Source organism: Dermacentor variabilis, chromosome 2, assembly GCF_050947875.1.
Source record: "Dermacentor variabilis isolate Ectoservices chromosome 2, ASM5094787v1, whole genome shotgun sequence".
NCBI lineage: Eukaryota > Metazoa > Arthropoda > Arachnida > Ixodida > Ixodidae > Dermacentor > Dermacentor variabilis.
This window is the reverse complement of record NC_134569.1, coordinates 21246398-21261366: the sequence shown is the minus strand read 5'-3', so window position 1 is coordinate 21261366 and position 14969 is coordinate 21246398. Positions and strand designations below refer to the sequence as shown.

Below are 14969 nucleotides of genomic sequence, written 5' to 3'. Positions count from 1 at the left end.
CAGCGGTAGCTCCCAATCTGACATGACGTGTACACACTGGATATGCATGATTCGGCCGAACAGAAGAAAAATAATTACTTCTGATTCGACGCCTTTTCGCCTTTATCCCTCTGCTATTGGTCAAAAGGATTCAGGCTGCACCCACTTCACCTGTCTGTCACTCGACGCCACAAAACCGCGAAAACTCATTGCGTAAAAGTGGCGTGTACGCTTTAAGGACGCATTAAAGGTGCCGAACAAAACTGGATTTTTTTTTTCTGAATAGCTGAAGACTGTCCCGTTCCGAAAGGAATAGAAGATGGCTGCCACTGATCGCTCAGGCAGGCACTGGCTACCCGCACCTGCCGGAGAGCATGGATTTATTTGCGCATAACAAAACTTTTTGCGTGACAATATGACGTGATAGAGCCCTTTCGGCACGTATACGACATCGCTCTGCCAGCTCTTCTTTGCTGAGGATCCGTTTTAGCATCATTTTTAACTGTCCGCTGCACGCCACCGCAAGCTATGTAAGGGAAAGCGGACCAATCGCAGACGCCGGCCCCTCCCTCTTCATCCGGTTATCTATTTTCAGTACGCTGGCTTGGCCCCATCGAAATCCTCTCCACTTAAGCGTGCTCCTCGCCTCTTATCAGCATATCAGATACGAAAAACGCTCAATGCAGGCAATGTTATTCGTTTTGAAAGCAAACAAAAGTCACTCCCTATAAACGAGGAGAACGTCTGATGGGGATGTTCAGGCAACGCTGCGGGTCAGTGCCCGATGCTTGCGTCGGCGGTTAAGCAAATTTGACGTCAGCAGACCGGAATAAAAACATATTCGAATAGTTCTACGTTATAGGGCCCCTGGTGTCATGGGGACCCGCCCGACCGCTGTTTTGTACAATCGTCTGCTCGCGCCAGCTTTCGCTCGCGCTTGTTTGGTTTGGTATGGTTCGCGCATGTTTCAGGTGTCATGGTTTGCGATTTTTGTAATCCGATTGTGTGCGCGACGCGAATTGTTTAGTGCTTTCTGGAAGTCACACGAGCACCGGCGATTACACTGGCACCTTCGACGAATCGTGCATTAAGAGGAAGCTTTAGCTCGAGTGCTCCTATCTAAATACATGTAAAAAGAGAATTCGTTTTCCTCGGCAACCACTGCACCGAATTTGACGAGGTTTGTTGCATTTAAAAGAAAAACTTAAAATCTAGTGACAGTTGGTTTCGAATTCTTGAGTTAGGTCGTCAATCTTTTATTAAAAATTGGCGAAAATCGAAAATTTTCAAAAAACGAAACTATCAAGTTTACAACTCTGTAACTCAACCACTAAAGATTATAATACAATTCTGTGAATTGCATCTAAAAGTACATCCATAGCGGACAAAATTGATATGTCACACATGAATATAAAAAAAATTTAATCATAGGGAAATACAACTTTTGTAAAACCGTTGTAACCAACGTAACAAATTCATGTAAGATGTAAAATGACATACTGAATTTGTCCGCTTTGAATGATCTAATGGATGCCGTTTACAGAAGCGCGATATCAGTTCTTGATGCATAGCTATCAATTTGTAAACTTCGTGCTTCTATTTTTTTCAAACGGTCAAATATTTGATAATCATTTTAAGAAAATTCAAGCCCTAAATCGAAATTCCGCTTCCAACAGTCACTAGAATTTAACTTTCTCTTTCAAGTGCAACAAATTTTATCAAAATCGGTCCAGGCGTTATCTCATAAAAACGTTTTTGCGTTTTACATGTATTTGAATAGGCCGCGTCGGAGTTGGGCCCGAGCTAAAGCTTCCTCTTAAAGCCGACGCGCTTGACCCGCAGATCAGATTTCTGACGATCGCCGACTTGGCTCGCCGCTATCGTTGTGCTGGAGTGTTACTTGTTTTCCTGGGCACAAGTTCGCCCAATAAAGAGTTAAATTTGTAGCTTCCAGTTTCGACACTGTCGTTATTCACTGTCACTAGCACGTGCCAATATAATCATGTATACAAAATAGTGTCAGCCAGTTCTTTCTGAACAGTGAGCGACGCGACCGGTGAGAGCGCTTCGTCTGCCGCAGAGGCTCAGCGCCGCCGCCGCGAGGATGGACCCTGTTGTTCAGAATCATATATTCTTTGCCACAATATATCGCGAATTCACAAGACTTAAACAGCTGCGCTCAAAATTGGCGTTAGTGAGTATCATAATCGTCGGTGAATTTTTTTGATGGGTGCCGCTTTACCAGACGCAAACAGCGCAAAAACAATTCTGTAAGCGAGTGCACGTGCATGTTTGATGCACCAGCATCGTATATCTTTAAGGTTCGCGTTAAAGGACGAATGCGGAAAGTGAGAACGGGATTAACAGTTGCTTTAAAGGGCCCCTCACCAGGTCTGGCCATTTCGAGCTGACAAACGCAGAGCATACAATGCGCTCTAACAAGAGTGTTTGCAAAGAATTACATCGCTACGCGCCAAGGAAAGATGTGAAATTTCAATAGGAACGTCGTTTTCCTTTTCCCTCGCGGCGACCGCGCTCCAAGCCGGACGGTGACGTAGTCGCGTTCCTGCGCTTACGTAGTCGTGTCCGCAGTGTGACGTCGTTCGTGGTGACACGTGACTTCAAGAATTATCAAACAACATCTATTATATGTGTGATCAGTTCCTTGAATGGACTAATTGAAGTCTAGAGAAATAATAAAACACACAAACGGAATGTCTGCGTGTTCTTTGTTTTACTTCGCACCGAAGCAAGAGAGATATACTTCCGCTTCGTCTGCTTGTTCCCACGGTCGTGCCGTCACGTGCACAGGTACCGAAACTATGCCATTTTGTATCGTGTTCCAGCGCGTGATCATGCTCTGCGATCCGCTTGTTCTGCCTCAATATTCGTGTAGCACTGAATTAAACTGCTACACTCTAGGAACAGTTTACACCCTTTGGCGTGCCCCTTCTGCCACACAACAATAATCGTCATCTGCCTTGATGCGTTTCCTTCCTTTAACGCTGCGAGCCCGGAACTTTCCAGTAACGAACGGCAAGCGCGTTATCAGCATAGAACAGTTTACACTCTTTGGAGTGCTCCTTCTGATAACGCGCGTGCCGTTCGTTACTGTAAAGTTCCGGGCTCGCAGCGTTAAAGAAAGGAAACGCATCAAGGCAGATGACGACTATAGTTGTGTGGCAGAAGGGGCACGCCAAAGGGTGTAAACTGTTCTTAGAGTGTAGTCGTGTTCTTGAGCACAGCGCGCAAAATCGTGTGCGGCGCGGAACGAGACAATCATTAGCTCGTGCGCAACGCCGTCAACGGAGGTGCGCAGCGCCGAAAAAAAAAGCGAGAAGAAATGAAGGCGGGGCCTTTGACGCATGCGTCACGCGATCCTCGAGGTCCGGTATGGTAGAATCCAAGTAAGGAATTTCGCTTGCGGAGGCTAGACGGCGCGAGGGGTGAGAGTGCCTCACTTGGCAATGGAGCTCGCCGCCTGAAATCATGTGTTCGCGGCACTGAAATATTTCTATCTTGGCTATTAATGAGCTGATCTCAAAAAAAAAAAAAAGAAAATTCGGCAGAACGCTCCCCAGAGGACAGGTAAAAACTCCCAGCGTATACCCGAAATTTGCTATGGGACCTGGTGAGGGGCCTTTTAGGCGAGGTTCGCAAGAAAACGACTAAAGTATATTTATGACAAAAGTGCTGCGTAAAACGACCTGGATTGCGGGAAAAAATTAATATGCGAACACCACCTTAACAAATGTCTTTGCAGAGATTCTTATTGGCCAAGTCGCGAAAAACAGGAGTGTAGGAGCTACAATGAAAAATGAATTTGGAGGCATTCGAGGCAATCAGTATAGGCAACCTGAGCAGTGCTTTTTCGGCCTCTCCTGCTTATGACAGTGCAACGATAGAAGCGCCAAGGCCAATGCAAGAAAAAAAAAAAACACACGCACACAAAACGCCAACATGCACAGGACCGACCGGCACAGCATATGTGCAGGCAGACAATCGCCAGTGCAAAGGTACAACCATTGTCTGCCAGACACGCACATTCAAAAGCAGTTCGGTATTGTCAAGACGGGAAAAACAAGAATAATGAAGGCCCCGTCAGCAGTTCGCGGTGTCCTTTTCATGCAACTGCGTGAGACGGAGACGTGAACAGCGTGTAGATCCTATACATGCGCCAGACAAAAATAAATCGGCAAAAGTAAAAACACGGCGCCTCCATCCAACCCAGCAACAAATAGTACGAACTTAATCACGAAGCACGCAAACATCCTCTGATGCAGGACTAAAGCTAAACCACACTCGCCGGAATTGTATACCGGTACTCTTTACAAGAATTATTGACAAGTTGATTAAAACGTGCCAAAACTACGATTTGATTATGGGGCACACCGTAGTGGTTGGACTCCGGAGTAATTTGGACCACCAGGAGTTCGTTAAAGAGCACCTAAATCTAAGTACACAGGTGTTTTCGCATTTCGTCCCCACCGAAATGCGGCCGCCATGGCCGGGATTCGATCCCGCGACCTCGTGCTTAGCAGCCCAACACTATAAGCAACCTAAGCAACCACGGCGGTTCGACACGTTGGTACAGGTGCTACACATGTCGCAGAGCGGGTTCGGTAACACACGATCATATAAAGCCAGCAGTTCTGAAAAAAGCACAGCATGAAATGATGTCATCACGTGGGATTTTCAAATGACGGGAGGTTCTCTAAACAAATCTAGAAGTCCGGGGCTCCTACTGCTATTCACAATGATAACGAAAAACAAAGGGTCACTGGAGCCTTGCGATTTCTTTCTTACAGCTAACATACTGCCTAAAATAATGCCATATACAATAGCCAAGCCGGACAACAAGCACCGTGCCATGGCAATTTCGTTATTTTCCAGCCATTAGAAGAACAACACCACCAAATTTAAACAATCCTCATTTTCTGAGAAAACGTTCAGCCTTTTGGCCACCTGAACTCAATCAGCGAGTGGTCTCACTGAAGCGTTCGTCTGGGTGAATGGGCGCCATTATTGGCTATGTAAATTGGGTAGGAATAAGTAAAACGAAAAATAATAAAAAAAACAAGAACAGAACAACAACACGGAATGCCAAAAAAATAGAACGGTCGTTGGAAGATTGCAGTCATAACAGCCGTTTACTGCATGTGAACCTTTCCGAAAAGTCACAGATGCGCGCCACATTTCAGCCGGAAACTTCTTTTGTTTAGCATCATCATCGGCTTCACTGTTGGGTGGTTGTTATAAACATCTATTAAGCATAAAAAAAAAACAACGAGAGGGCCCTTTTCAACTGGTTTGTCACAAAGATAGCAAATAAAAACAAAGGCTCATTTCATGCCGATACTGAAGAAGAGAATTGTACAACGAGTCGTTCATAATCCGCCATTCACAGCTCTCAGGTTGGCCTTTTCATAGACAGCGTAAAAATTTGGAGGACGCTTAAGCTTCGTCTTTAAGAGTGGAACGCGATAGCATTCAAAAATCCCTGACTGGTTGTCACGCTTCCCGGCAACTGCAACGTATGTAACGGTAATGTTTAGCTGGAAACGCTCGCGGCGAGCGCTATGCACGAAGGCGGGCTTTCTGGAGATACGCGGCCTCTCGCACGGGCCGCGATGCGGCGGAGGCGAGCGCCATCTGGAAATGTTTTAAGGAAGCGGGCGCGCCGCTCAGTGGACTCAGATATTTATGCACCGGCGTGCGCAAATGGCGGATGCCGTCTCCGGTGTATGCATTGTAGAAACGCTGGAAAAGGGGTTTGTTTGAGCTTTCACGTAATAGAATTACGTTTCCTCGTATATTCAAATTGCAATCCGAGAGCTATCATGTCTGTAAGTTGTGTGAAGTCATAGTTTACGATTTTTCCACGTATTTTAGCTTGTGAAATTCAATTGTTTCAGCCTATTCCTAGCGTCACATGGAAGGCCTGGGCATGTTTGGTTCGAAATACTTCGCCGAAACGACGTCCGACGCCGGATTTTCTGCGACACGGCCTCCTTAGCGCTGTAGCGTTAGAACAATAAGGTCATAAAGCCATAAAAATCGCAAATGGCAAACAAATGTAACGTCGGTACTTCTATACGAATTCCCCCTTTAATTTGAGACAATCTATAGCACAATTATGTGTTGTACTACATATGTGCATGTATCAGAGTCATAAGGTCCTGCGCGTCACTTCAATATTGATGTTGGGGAGAGAACGTAATTCAATTCACTTTATTTGAACACCAAAATGTTGAGGCCCGCAAACAAACAAAGCCTATTTATGGCTTGACGTGGTCAGCAGCCCTTTTTAACAGGCAGTGGCAGAGCCTAAGGTAAGGTGTTGCATATTCAGTAGTCATCCTAGCCCCAATAAAATGAGTGAACTAATTGCCCATTCTATTCCGCTATACCACGTTCAGAATTCGTTCTACTTCGGACACATGGTCACATATTCACCTGTGGTACATAGCGCAACTTTACCTCCGCAGATGGATTGCCTGAAAAGCCAGACATTGCTTGCAGAACAGGTAATGTCCTCCACTAGCTAAAATGTTAAACTGATTTTATTACATATGTTGCAACTGCAGAGATTAAGCGGGACAATGACAGTCATATACACTTAACAAAAATACTGCGACTAAAATGACTTTCAAGGTATCCATCCAAAAAACCTACAAAAAAAATGGACTGGCGTTCCATTTCTTCCTGCACTGCGCAAGGTACGCTTTTGTAAAAACTTCACTGAAACGGCGATCTACTTCATGGCGCATTACCTTTATGTTAGTTGAGTGCCTGTTATTTGGTTTCGCATTTGTTTATCGTTACTACGTTTTCATATATTGATAGCGTTGCTCGCATTCCATTTACATTATTTGTCTAGGCAATGTCAGTACGTTACTGGATTTGCATGTTTTATGCTCAACTACGAGACTGAATTTCTGAGGTGAGGCTGGGACTCTGTCAGTTGTAAAGAATCCGTAGTACAAACTACTTCTGTTTGATATCTACTGTGTGAGGCGAGATAAGTAATTTAATTAAAGTAAGTGATCTAAAGTTAACATTAAACACTTTTTTATTGAACATTGCAATTTTTCGTCCGCGCAATGTCCGCCTTTTCCAGAAAGTGACCTAAAGAGACAATACCTTTAAAGAACGCGATTTCTTTTAAAAATCTGTTGAAAAAGCAACAAGAAAAGCAACCAAACATATTTTATGAGAGTCTGGCGTAAATCAAAGCTTAGCGATTAACGGTATTCCAGAAAGCAATGACTGATGCCTGACACGGACCTGAACCTGAAAGCTCCACTTGGAACTAGTACATAGCTGTGGGTAAATTCTACCTGTCTAAGATTGCGTGAAAATAACCTGAAGCGGCAAGGCTTCGCTCATTGTGCACACCGAAATTCGACCGTTGCGGCCGTAAATAAAACCCACGACCTCGTATTCGGCAGCAAACAGCAGAAGGGCAAGTCCGCAGAACGTAAGCTTCCCCTCAAGACGCTGTAACATCTCAGACAGAACACTCTTTACAGGAAGTGCCGCATAATAAGGCAAAAACGATAATTGAGGATGATGCATGCGCTTAAATGTAGTGCTATGTGCTCCTTTGACTGTCACATAATAATTGGATGTTTAAGAGTAGCTGAGGCTAGTTGAGGAACGAAACGTATTCGGCAGCAAACAGCAGAAGGGCAAGTCCGCAGAACGTAAGCTTCCCCTCAAGACGCTGTAACACCTCAGACAGAGCACGCTTTACAGGAAGTGTCGCATAATAAGGCAAAAACGATAACTGAGGATGGTGCATGCGCTTAAATGTCGTGCTATGTGCTCCTTTAACTGTCACATAATAATTGGATGTTTAAGAGTAGCTGAGGCTAGCTGAGGAACGAAACATTCCCATTATCTGAGCGGCACAGCGTGAATGAACGTATATTTTCGCACAATGTAGAAAACATCACTTGTCCCGTTTATTTGTTAATCATTTGTTAATCATTTGTTAAACGATTCTTAATAGGGATGGGCTAGTATTCGAAGTCTCGTACCCAGAACGAATAATGAACAGTAACTATTCATATTCGAAAATGAGCTATTCGGTATTTTCGAATACTTAAAACAAGCCAAATATTTCGCAACAGCGCCTTGTTAAAGTCTTTGTTCGTCTGCTAAATAAAGCGTCGGAAATTATCAGAAGTGAAACGACACAAGTTTTTGAAGCCACCCAGAAACAACATGGGTAATGCAAGCTTTGTTCTCGGTTTCGCGGCGGAAGCCCACATGACAACCCATGATTTCTTGCAATCTGTCATTTAATCTTTTTGACATTCTAGTCGTGTAGCAGTTTTAACAACCAAACAGTGAGTTTTCCCTTGAAACGGGCCCTTTATACATGTGTTTACGCCACAACAGTCCTTCAGCAGCTTTTCTTTTTTCAGACTTCCGTTTTTTTTTCTTGTGTGTGTGTTCCTTTTTTAAAACCATCCGTTTAACGTTTTTGTAAAGCTGCTCATACAATAGCCATTCATTCTTAGAAAGCTTGTTTGTAACCAGGCGGGAAAGATGTTGAGAGCCTACTGGTGCAGTATTTAAAACGACGATTAGTTAGATTGTGTTTAAAACTAATCATGATAGTCTCTGATCGTTAGCTGTGTTTTTTGTTTACTAGTCAGTAAAAGCGTGGTACCTAACTATGAGTAAAGAAATATTCTAGCTGTATATATAAGCGCGTGCATTTGATTATTCAACATTCCATTCCATATTCGATACTTACTATTCGCATTCGATTCGAAAAATATATATCGGCCGATTTCTCATGGTTAGTATAAGAGGTGTACCTAACCTAGAAGAAAACAAGACGAAAGTTCTGATACAGAACAGTGCTGATGTTCGCACACCCTGCGCGCCAGCAATAAGGGACAGCGAACTGTAGAAGGCATTCTTTAACGAGTACTCGGTCTCGAAATATAACCACTACTTCGTCCTGCATGAATGGTTCGCAAATAGCTTAAAAAAGAGTAATATACCGTTATTCGTCATCTATAGCAGTGAATGACCAGAAACATCAAAGTCCTTGCGAGCACTAGAGAAAAGAAATGTACTCGCTGTGATGTCAGGGTTGTTATTCTAGCCACGTTCTTAATCGTGCAGTATCGTTGCTCCCACTTTGCGTTATTGAAGTTCATGAATTGCACTCTGCAATAATCGGGATGTGTCACTGAGCCATCCGGAATTCATAAACATGTATTTCAGGCCGTAAATATTCGCGGGTAATCGGGAAAGCGCCTTCTTAATTCTCTTAATTCTTAATTTCTTATATTTATTATAATTTCATAATTCTCCGAAAAGAATTGAACGCCAACGTCTGCATCGAAGACACGGACAAATTTGCTGAGGGTAGCTCTCATTAAATGAAACGCCATTTATAAAGTTGCTCTGTAGCACAGCGATAACGCCATCTACTGGCAAGAAAAGAAAAATGGAGAGAAGCATAGCCCGGTCAATTTCCGTAACACATGAAACAAAGAAACGCGGCGCATAGCGGCGCGGCCAGTACAAATGGTAAAACCGCGATTGACTTGCCCTCGTAAAGACGAGCGGCAGCAAGCGTGAGGCACAGACTTGGGTACTACTGGCAACGGAGCTTGAAAGAAGCTCCATCCGGTAGGGGGGGAATCGTAAAAACGCCCGTTGCTTCTTCTCGCGCGCGCGCACTGAAACGCTTCGGCGCCGGAAACGCGCCGACAAGAGCAGGAGCGGTGCCCGTTACACGAGCCATCGCAGGAGCCTGCGGTGCGGGCAAAAGAAGGAGAGGGAGGGGGGGAGCGCACAGCACATAGCCCAAGTGGGGAACGTTGCTACACAGCACGTGCCTTCCCCTCTGCTGCATGGAAAACGATTCCGCGTTTAAAACGAGTTCGACGGAACTGATCGTCAATAAACAGGTCCGGCCCACGTTGTTCGGGAGCCCGCTGACGCGCAACCGCCGTTCTCTCCTCCGCAGCGCTGTTGCTTTCGAGGACGAGAAATCGCCTCTACGAGGAAGTGGGCTGCCGATAACCGAGAGAGAGAGAGAGGGAAGTCGACGCTAGGAATTCGCAAAGAGACTAGCGTGCAAAAGCTGAAAGAGGCATTCGACGAGAACAAGCTGCACGAGTAACGCTGCCGAGTAGAAGACAACGCATGTAAACCAGGAAGAGAACTAAAGGCGAAGCAGAAAAAGCATGCATTCGAGCTGTTTTAAGCACAAGACGGATACCATACCCATGCTCCCAAAACGTTAACTTATTCAGTGCATCATAGGGGAGCAGCGCTGCTTTGCTGTGTGCAGACTTTCTTTTTTCTTTTTTTCGGAACACTCTGGAGCGGTTATGTGCCATAAAGTATGATTATGCTTGCGCACTGCTCTCCAGGTTTCATTATATTCTCGTTCGAAGTTCCTTATTTCTTTACCTTCGTAATCATCATCTTCCTTATTCCACAGACACACACACAAAAAAGAATTGTAAGGCTGGTTCTATGAACTACTGGGGAGCTGACCGAATCGTTTCGTCATTCGTGTGAAAGCTATGTCTTATGAAAAGTTTTTTTCGCTGCTCGAATGTGTCGAAGATAACGTGGAGCGCATTCAGGAGAGCATGGGTTGGCTTCAGCAGCACAATTTAATTACTTAATGAGCGAACGTGCAGTTCCGACAGCCGACATTGTAATTGCGGTGATGTGTTACGGAAAAGCGTGCTTTTGGGCAGCAAGCCGTTTCTTTGGGCGAGTGAGCTCATAACGAATAAGTAAAAATTGTTGTGCGAGAAAGACTACGGAAGTAAAAGCAGTACGCAGTCCCCTGTCCTGTGCACCGTCTTCTTCGCACGAATGTTTTATTTTAAATTTCTTTATTTTTTGGGTAGTCACGTGTTTCTTGTGATCGGTTTCATCTGGATCATAATAAAGTAACATGGAATAGTGCTGAGCCGTCTACAACCTTTATCAAGAAAACACTCATATACAACACTCTGCCGAACAATGAAAAAGAACTTGACAAAACGCTGCATTGCATTTACGCTCCATTTCATGCTTACACAGGGTGTCCCAGCTAACTTTAGCCAGAGTTTGAAAATATGCGAATGCCACGTAGCTGGACAGAACCAAGGTGATGTCGTTTGCCGTAGCTTGGAGATACTGGAACTATTTTTTTTTTCATTACGCCTAATTACATAGTTAGCCTTAATTACAATAAGCTTCTCAAATATTATGATTAGATGAAACGCGTCAATGACAGAATTGTTGAGCGACATGAAAAACTCCCGATACAGCTTTCTGTTGCACAGTACGTGCTACACAAAAGTTTATTTCCGAGCATGAAAGAAGCCCGCGAATGCACGCAAAGTGCCTCGAGCGGCCAGTCGCGCGGCAAATCTGCGTGCATTTGCGGGCCTCTTTCACGCTCAGAAAAATGCTTTTATGTAACACGCATTGAGGAACAGGAAGCTGTATCGGGAGTTTTTCATGTCGCTCTACAATTTTCTCATTAACACTTTTCATGTAATTATGATATTTTAGAAGTTGATTAATTTATTAGGACATTATGTAATTAGCTAGAATGAAAAAAATATATAATCTGAGTATCTCCAAGCGACGGCAAACATTACCTTGGTTCTGTCCAGCTACGTGGCATTCGCATATCTTTAAACTCTGGCTCGAGTTAGCTGGGACACTCAGTATACGGGATGACAGTTTTTAAGCTTCCTGGGAGTTTTAAAAATCGCCTGTGGCAGTTGGTATAATATTTGTCCTTGGGCTGGATTATTCGAAGAGGCACACATTACTTGCACGAGAAATCGAAACGCATATTCAACTAGTCATCAAAAATGCACTAATTAACTTCTGAATTTATGGCCCCTATAGTAATTTACGAATTGTAGCCGGTGAGTTTGAAGACGTATCCACTTAAAATGACATTTCAGGATCGTACCAGTTTCGAGATTTTATTTCCAAAATTGTAGGACAAAATACACTGGCGCTGCAGTTACTTTTGTGGTTCAATGCAAAAAGAAAGCGTTTTGTAATAAAGTAAGTGGAACAACAGTGCACTTTTACGGAGACTTTGATGGCGCACATCTAGAAACTGGTGTCATTCTGGAAATTCGTTCCAAATGAATATGCCTCGTAAAGTCATCGGCTACGATTAGTAAATATGTGCCGTAAAGTAACTAATTCCGAAGTTTTTAGTGAATTTCGGTTGATTAGCTGAATATGTGCTTTGATTTCTCGTGCATGTAATGTCCGCCTCTCTGTTCAGCGACTAGAATTATACTAACTGCACCAGGCAGCTTCTAAAAATTCGGAAAAACAAAAATTATCACCCGGTAGGTTCAGCAATGAACTTAAACAGTCTTCCAATTCTGCCTTGCCAGAAATCATTTGCGTTGGATACGTGTGTGTATGTGCGCGTGCCTACGATGCACATGTACGATTCCAGAAACCTCTAGGCTAAAGCGCCAGACAAACAGCGCACGCTAGAACAATTGTTGAAATTTACTGCGCGACGTGAACGCGCGCGTAACCACGACGGCAACCTTGAGCCGAGACAGCGTTATTCAGAGCGCGTTCGAACGGTATAGAGCGACTATCGATTGGCCGCTGCCTCGCGAGTAGTTTCAGTGCGTGTGCTGTGTCTTCTTTCGAAGGCACCGTCTACACGCTATTCGCTACATTCGAGCACACAAGCTGCAGCGACAAGTATGTAGTTGCAAGGTCCATAACATGTCGGCGCACTTTTCGGCGACGACTGCTGTCCTCTCAAAGTTCAGAGGAGAAAAAAGGACGCCAGGTTTAAGTTAAAAGAAAAAAAAAAGAGGCATGGAAATTCCACACAATCCTCTTTCCCAGCCCACACGTAAAATAAATAACCTGTTTTTATGCAGTCACATCACATTTTTAAGACTTGCAGCCTCAAGCTTGCTCCAAAAACAAACATTTTTGGGACAAACTATATGTAGCTAAATGTGCTTACCTGATATTCACGTTTGGTATTCTGTAAGTTGGTAAGTTACTCGTACGACTGAGCCAAGAAGATTAATATATATATATATATATATATATATATATATATATATATATATATATATATATATATATATATATATATATATATATATATATATATATATATATGACTCTAGGGGAATTTATTCGCGACTGTAACAATCCCCATAACTCTGTCCAAGAAATTCCAATACCTAGCGAGTGTCGTGGCTAGCATGTACCCGCCAAGATGACTGAGGCGCGTAAGCTTTAGCGAAGCTCATATACCGGAAGTTTCATCGGCGAGCAACAATTAGTCTGCATGCCACACCAAGCGCTGATGAAAGCTACGGGCTGCAATGATCTTCCCGTGTCAGCCTACCATACGTCCTGCCACGAAATTATATCGAATTATAATAATGTTTGACCAAACCAATACGCTCAGTGGTTTCATACGCGATCGTCTGCAGTAAACGGCCGTTGCGGGCCTAAGCCGAAGGTCAAGTTACCTGCAGTCCGGGCCGGGCACGTCTTCGCTTGAAGAGACCCTTGATCATGTCTAGGAAGGCCGGAGTCGTCCCGGGCACACATCGCACACACCGGCGGCCAGTTGCAAATCCGAGACCGGTTCGGCACCGTCACAAGAGCGCCTCTTGGGAAGTGTGTCACACGTTTTATGCCGATCACGTGACCGCGGTCGACCAACGATTTCAGATGACGCCTATAGCAGGATAAGCAACGTGCGAAACGCTTTGGACCCTTTAAAAAGTCAGGTGTCCAAGGGGCGTCGTAAGCGATGGAAATTCCGTATACCTCACGCTGACACCATCGCCTGCACAAGTACCGTTAAACAATGCAGAACCCGCGCATATTCACCACCGAATGCTCGCACCGTTCCTGTCGCGATACGCGATGAACTGCAGAAATTATACAAGTTTAGTTGAGATGTAGTCCTTATACGTGGCGCCCACTGCGCTAACATGATGCGAGGCAATTACCTTCGCAGAGTTCGTATAGAATGCGCTGTAGAGGACGTGACCAGTGTTACGACAAACCATCATCGGATAGAGCACACGTAGCCTGTAGCGTTTTTTGTCGACGGCGCCGCGCTTTTATCACCAATTGATGCTGTGAGGAAGACGTCAAAAGGCACACAGCACTCGTGTTTCCTCTGACACACGGCGACAAAACGAGTCAGGCGCTGCTGTCCGCAAGTCTTGCTCGTTAAATGCGAGCTGTGTGACAGACATACATGAGGGTGAACACGGCGTACTCCTGAAAGGATTATTGGAGAAACCTCGCGCGCACGTCCGAAGGCGCGTTTCTTCGTGCGGCACTCGCAATTCGCCTTGAAGTCGCACAACATGCAGCACCAGAACGTTGTCACCACAAATGGTCGTCTCACGGCGGGCTTCACTCGGGCGCCCGTCACGCCCGACTTCCGAGGCTACACAGTCACGCTAAAGGTCGCTAAATTTATAGAAACGACGAACCCGAGTGGCGCTCAGCATCAGCGCAAAGTTGCGGACACAGAACGAAGGAACGGACGCAGCACCGGCGATCGCGCGCGTACGAACCCCACCACGCGTACCACACCGTGCGCGCCGCAGGGCGCACGGCATACAACCGCTTCATCGGCGACGGCAGCAGCACACAGCGCAGCGCCGGAAAGCCTCAGGAACGCAGCCGTCGAGCGGCGTATCGAAGCTCGTCGTCGTCAATGGCGAGCCTCGGCGCGGCGATGGAACGATGCGTCGCTGCAGCAGCCCGAGGTAGAAGCCGCGGCGGCGGCGCCGGCGCCGGCAGCCCGCGGCACGGCCGCTGCGGACAGCACGCGGTCCGCAGTCCCCGCGGCGGCATCGCCCGCACTCCTCCCGCCCGGTGGCCGTGTCCACTCGCAGGTGGCCTGGACGCTACGATCACGGCTTCGACGACACACACACACAGAACACGCACTTCGTCGTCGTCGTCCCGGG

The 14969-nt window shown here is 45.4% G+C and overlaps 1 protein-coding gene across 5 annotated transcripts in view; it reads right to left on the bottom strand.

Annotated features, from left to right (window-relative positions):
- LOC142571486 (voltage-dependent L-type calcium channel subunit beta-1-like) overlaps positions 1–14969 on the bottom strand; it is a 125003-nt gene that overhangs the window by 53174 nt on the left and 56860 nt on the right. Inside the window, exon 1 of one of the 5 annotated variants that reach the window (XM_075679879.1) lies at positions 13503–14552. The exons of the other annotated variants lie outside the window; for them this stretch is intronic. Coding sequence (XP_075535994.1) covers positions 13503–13550 — 48 coding nt within the window. The 5' untranslated portion in view covers positions 13551–14552. Of the gene's footprint in view, positions 1–13502; positions 14553–14969 lie in introns of those variants that run through there. 5 annotated transcript variants of the gene reach the window in all.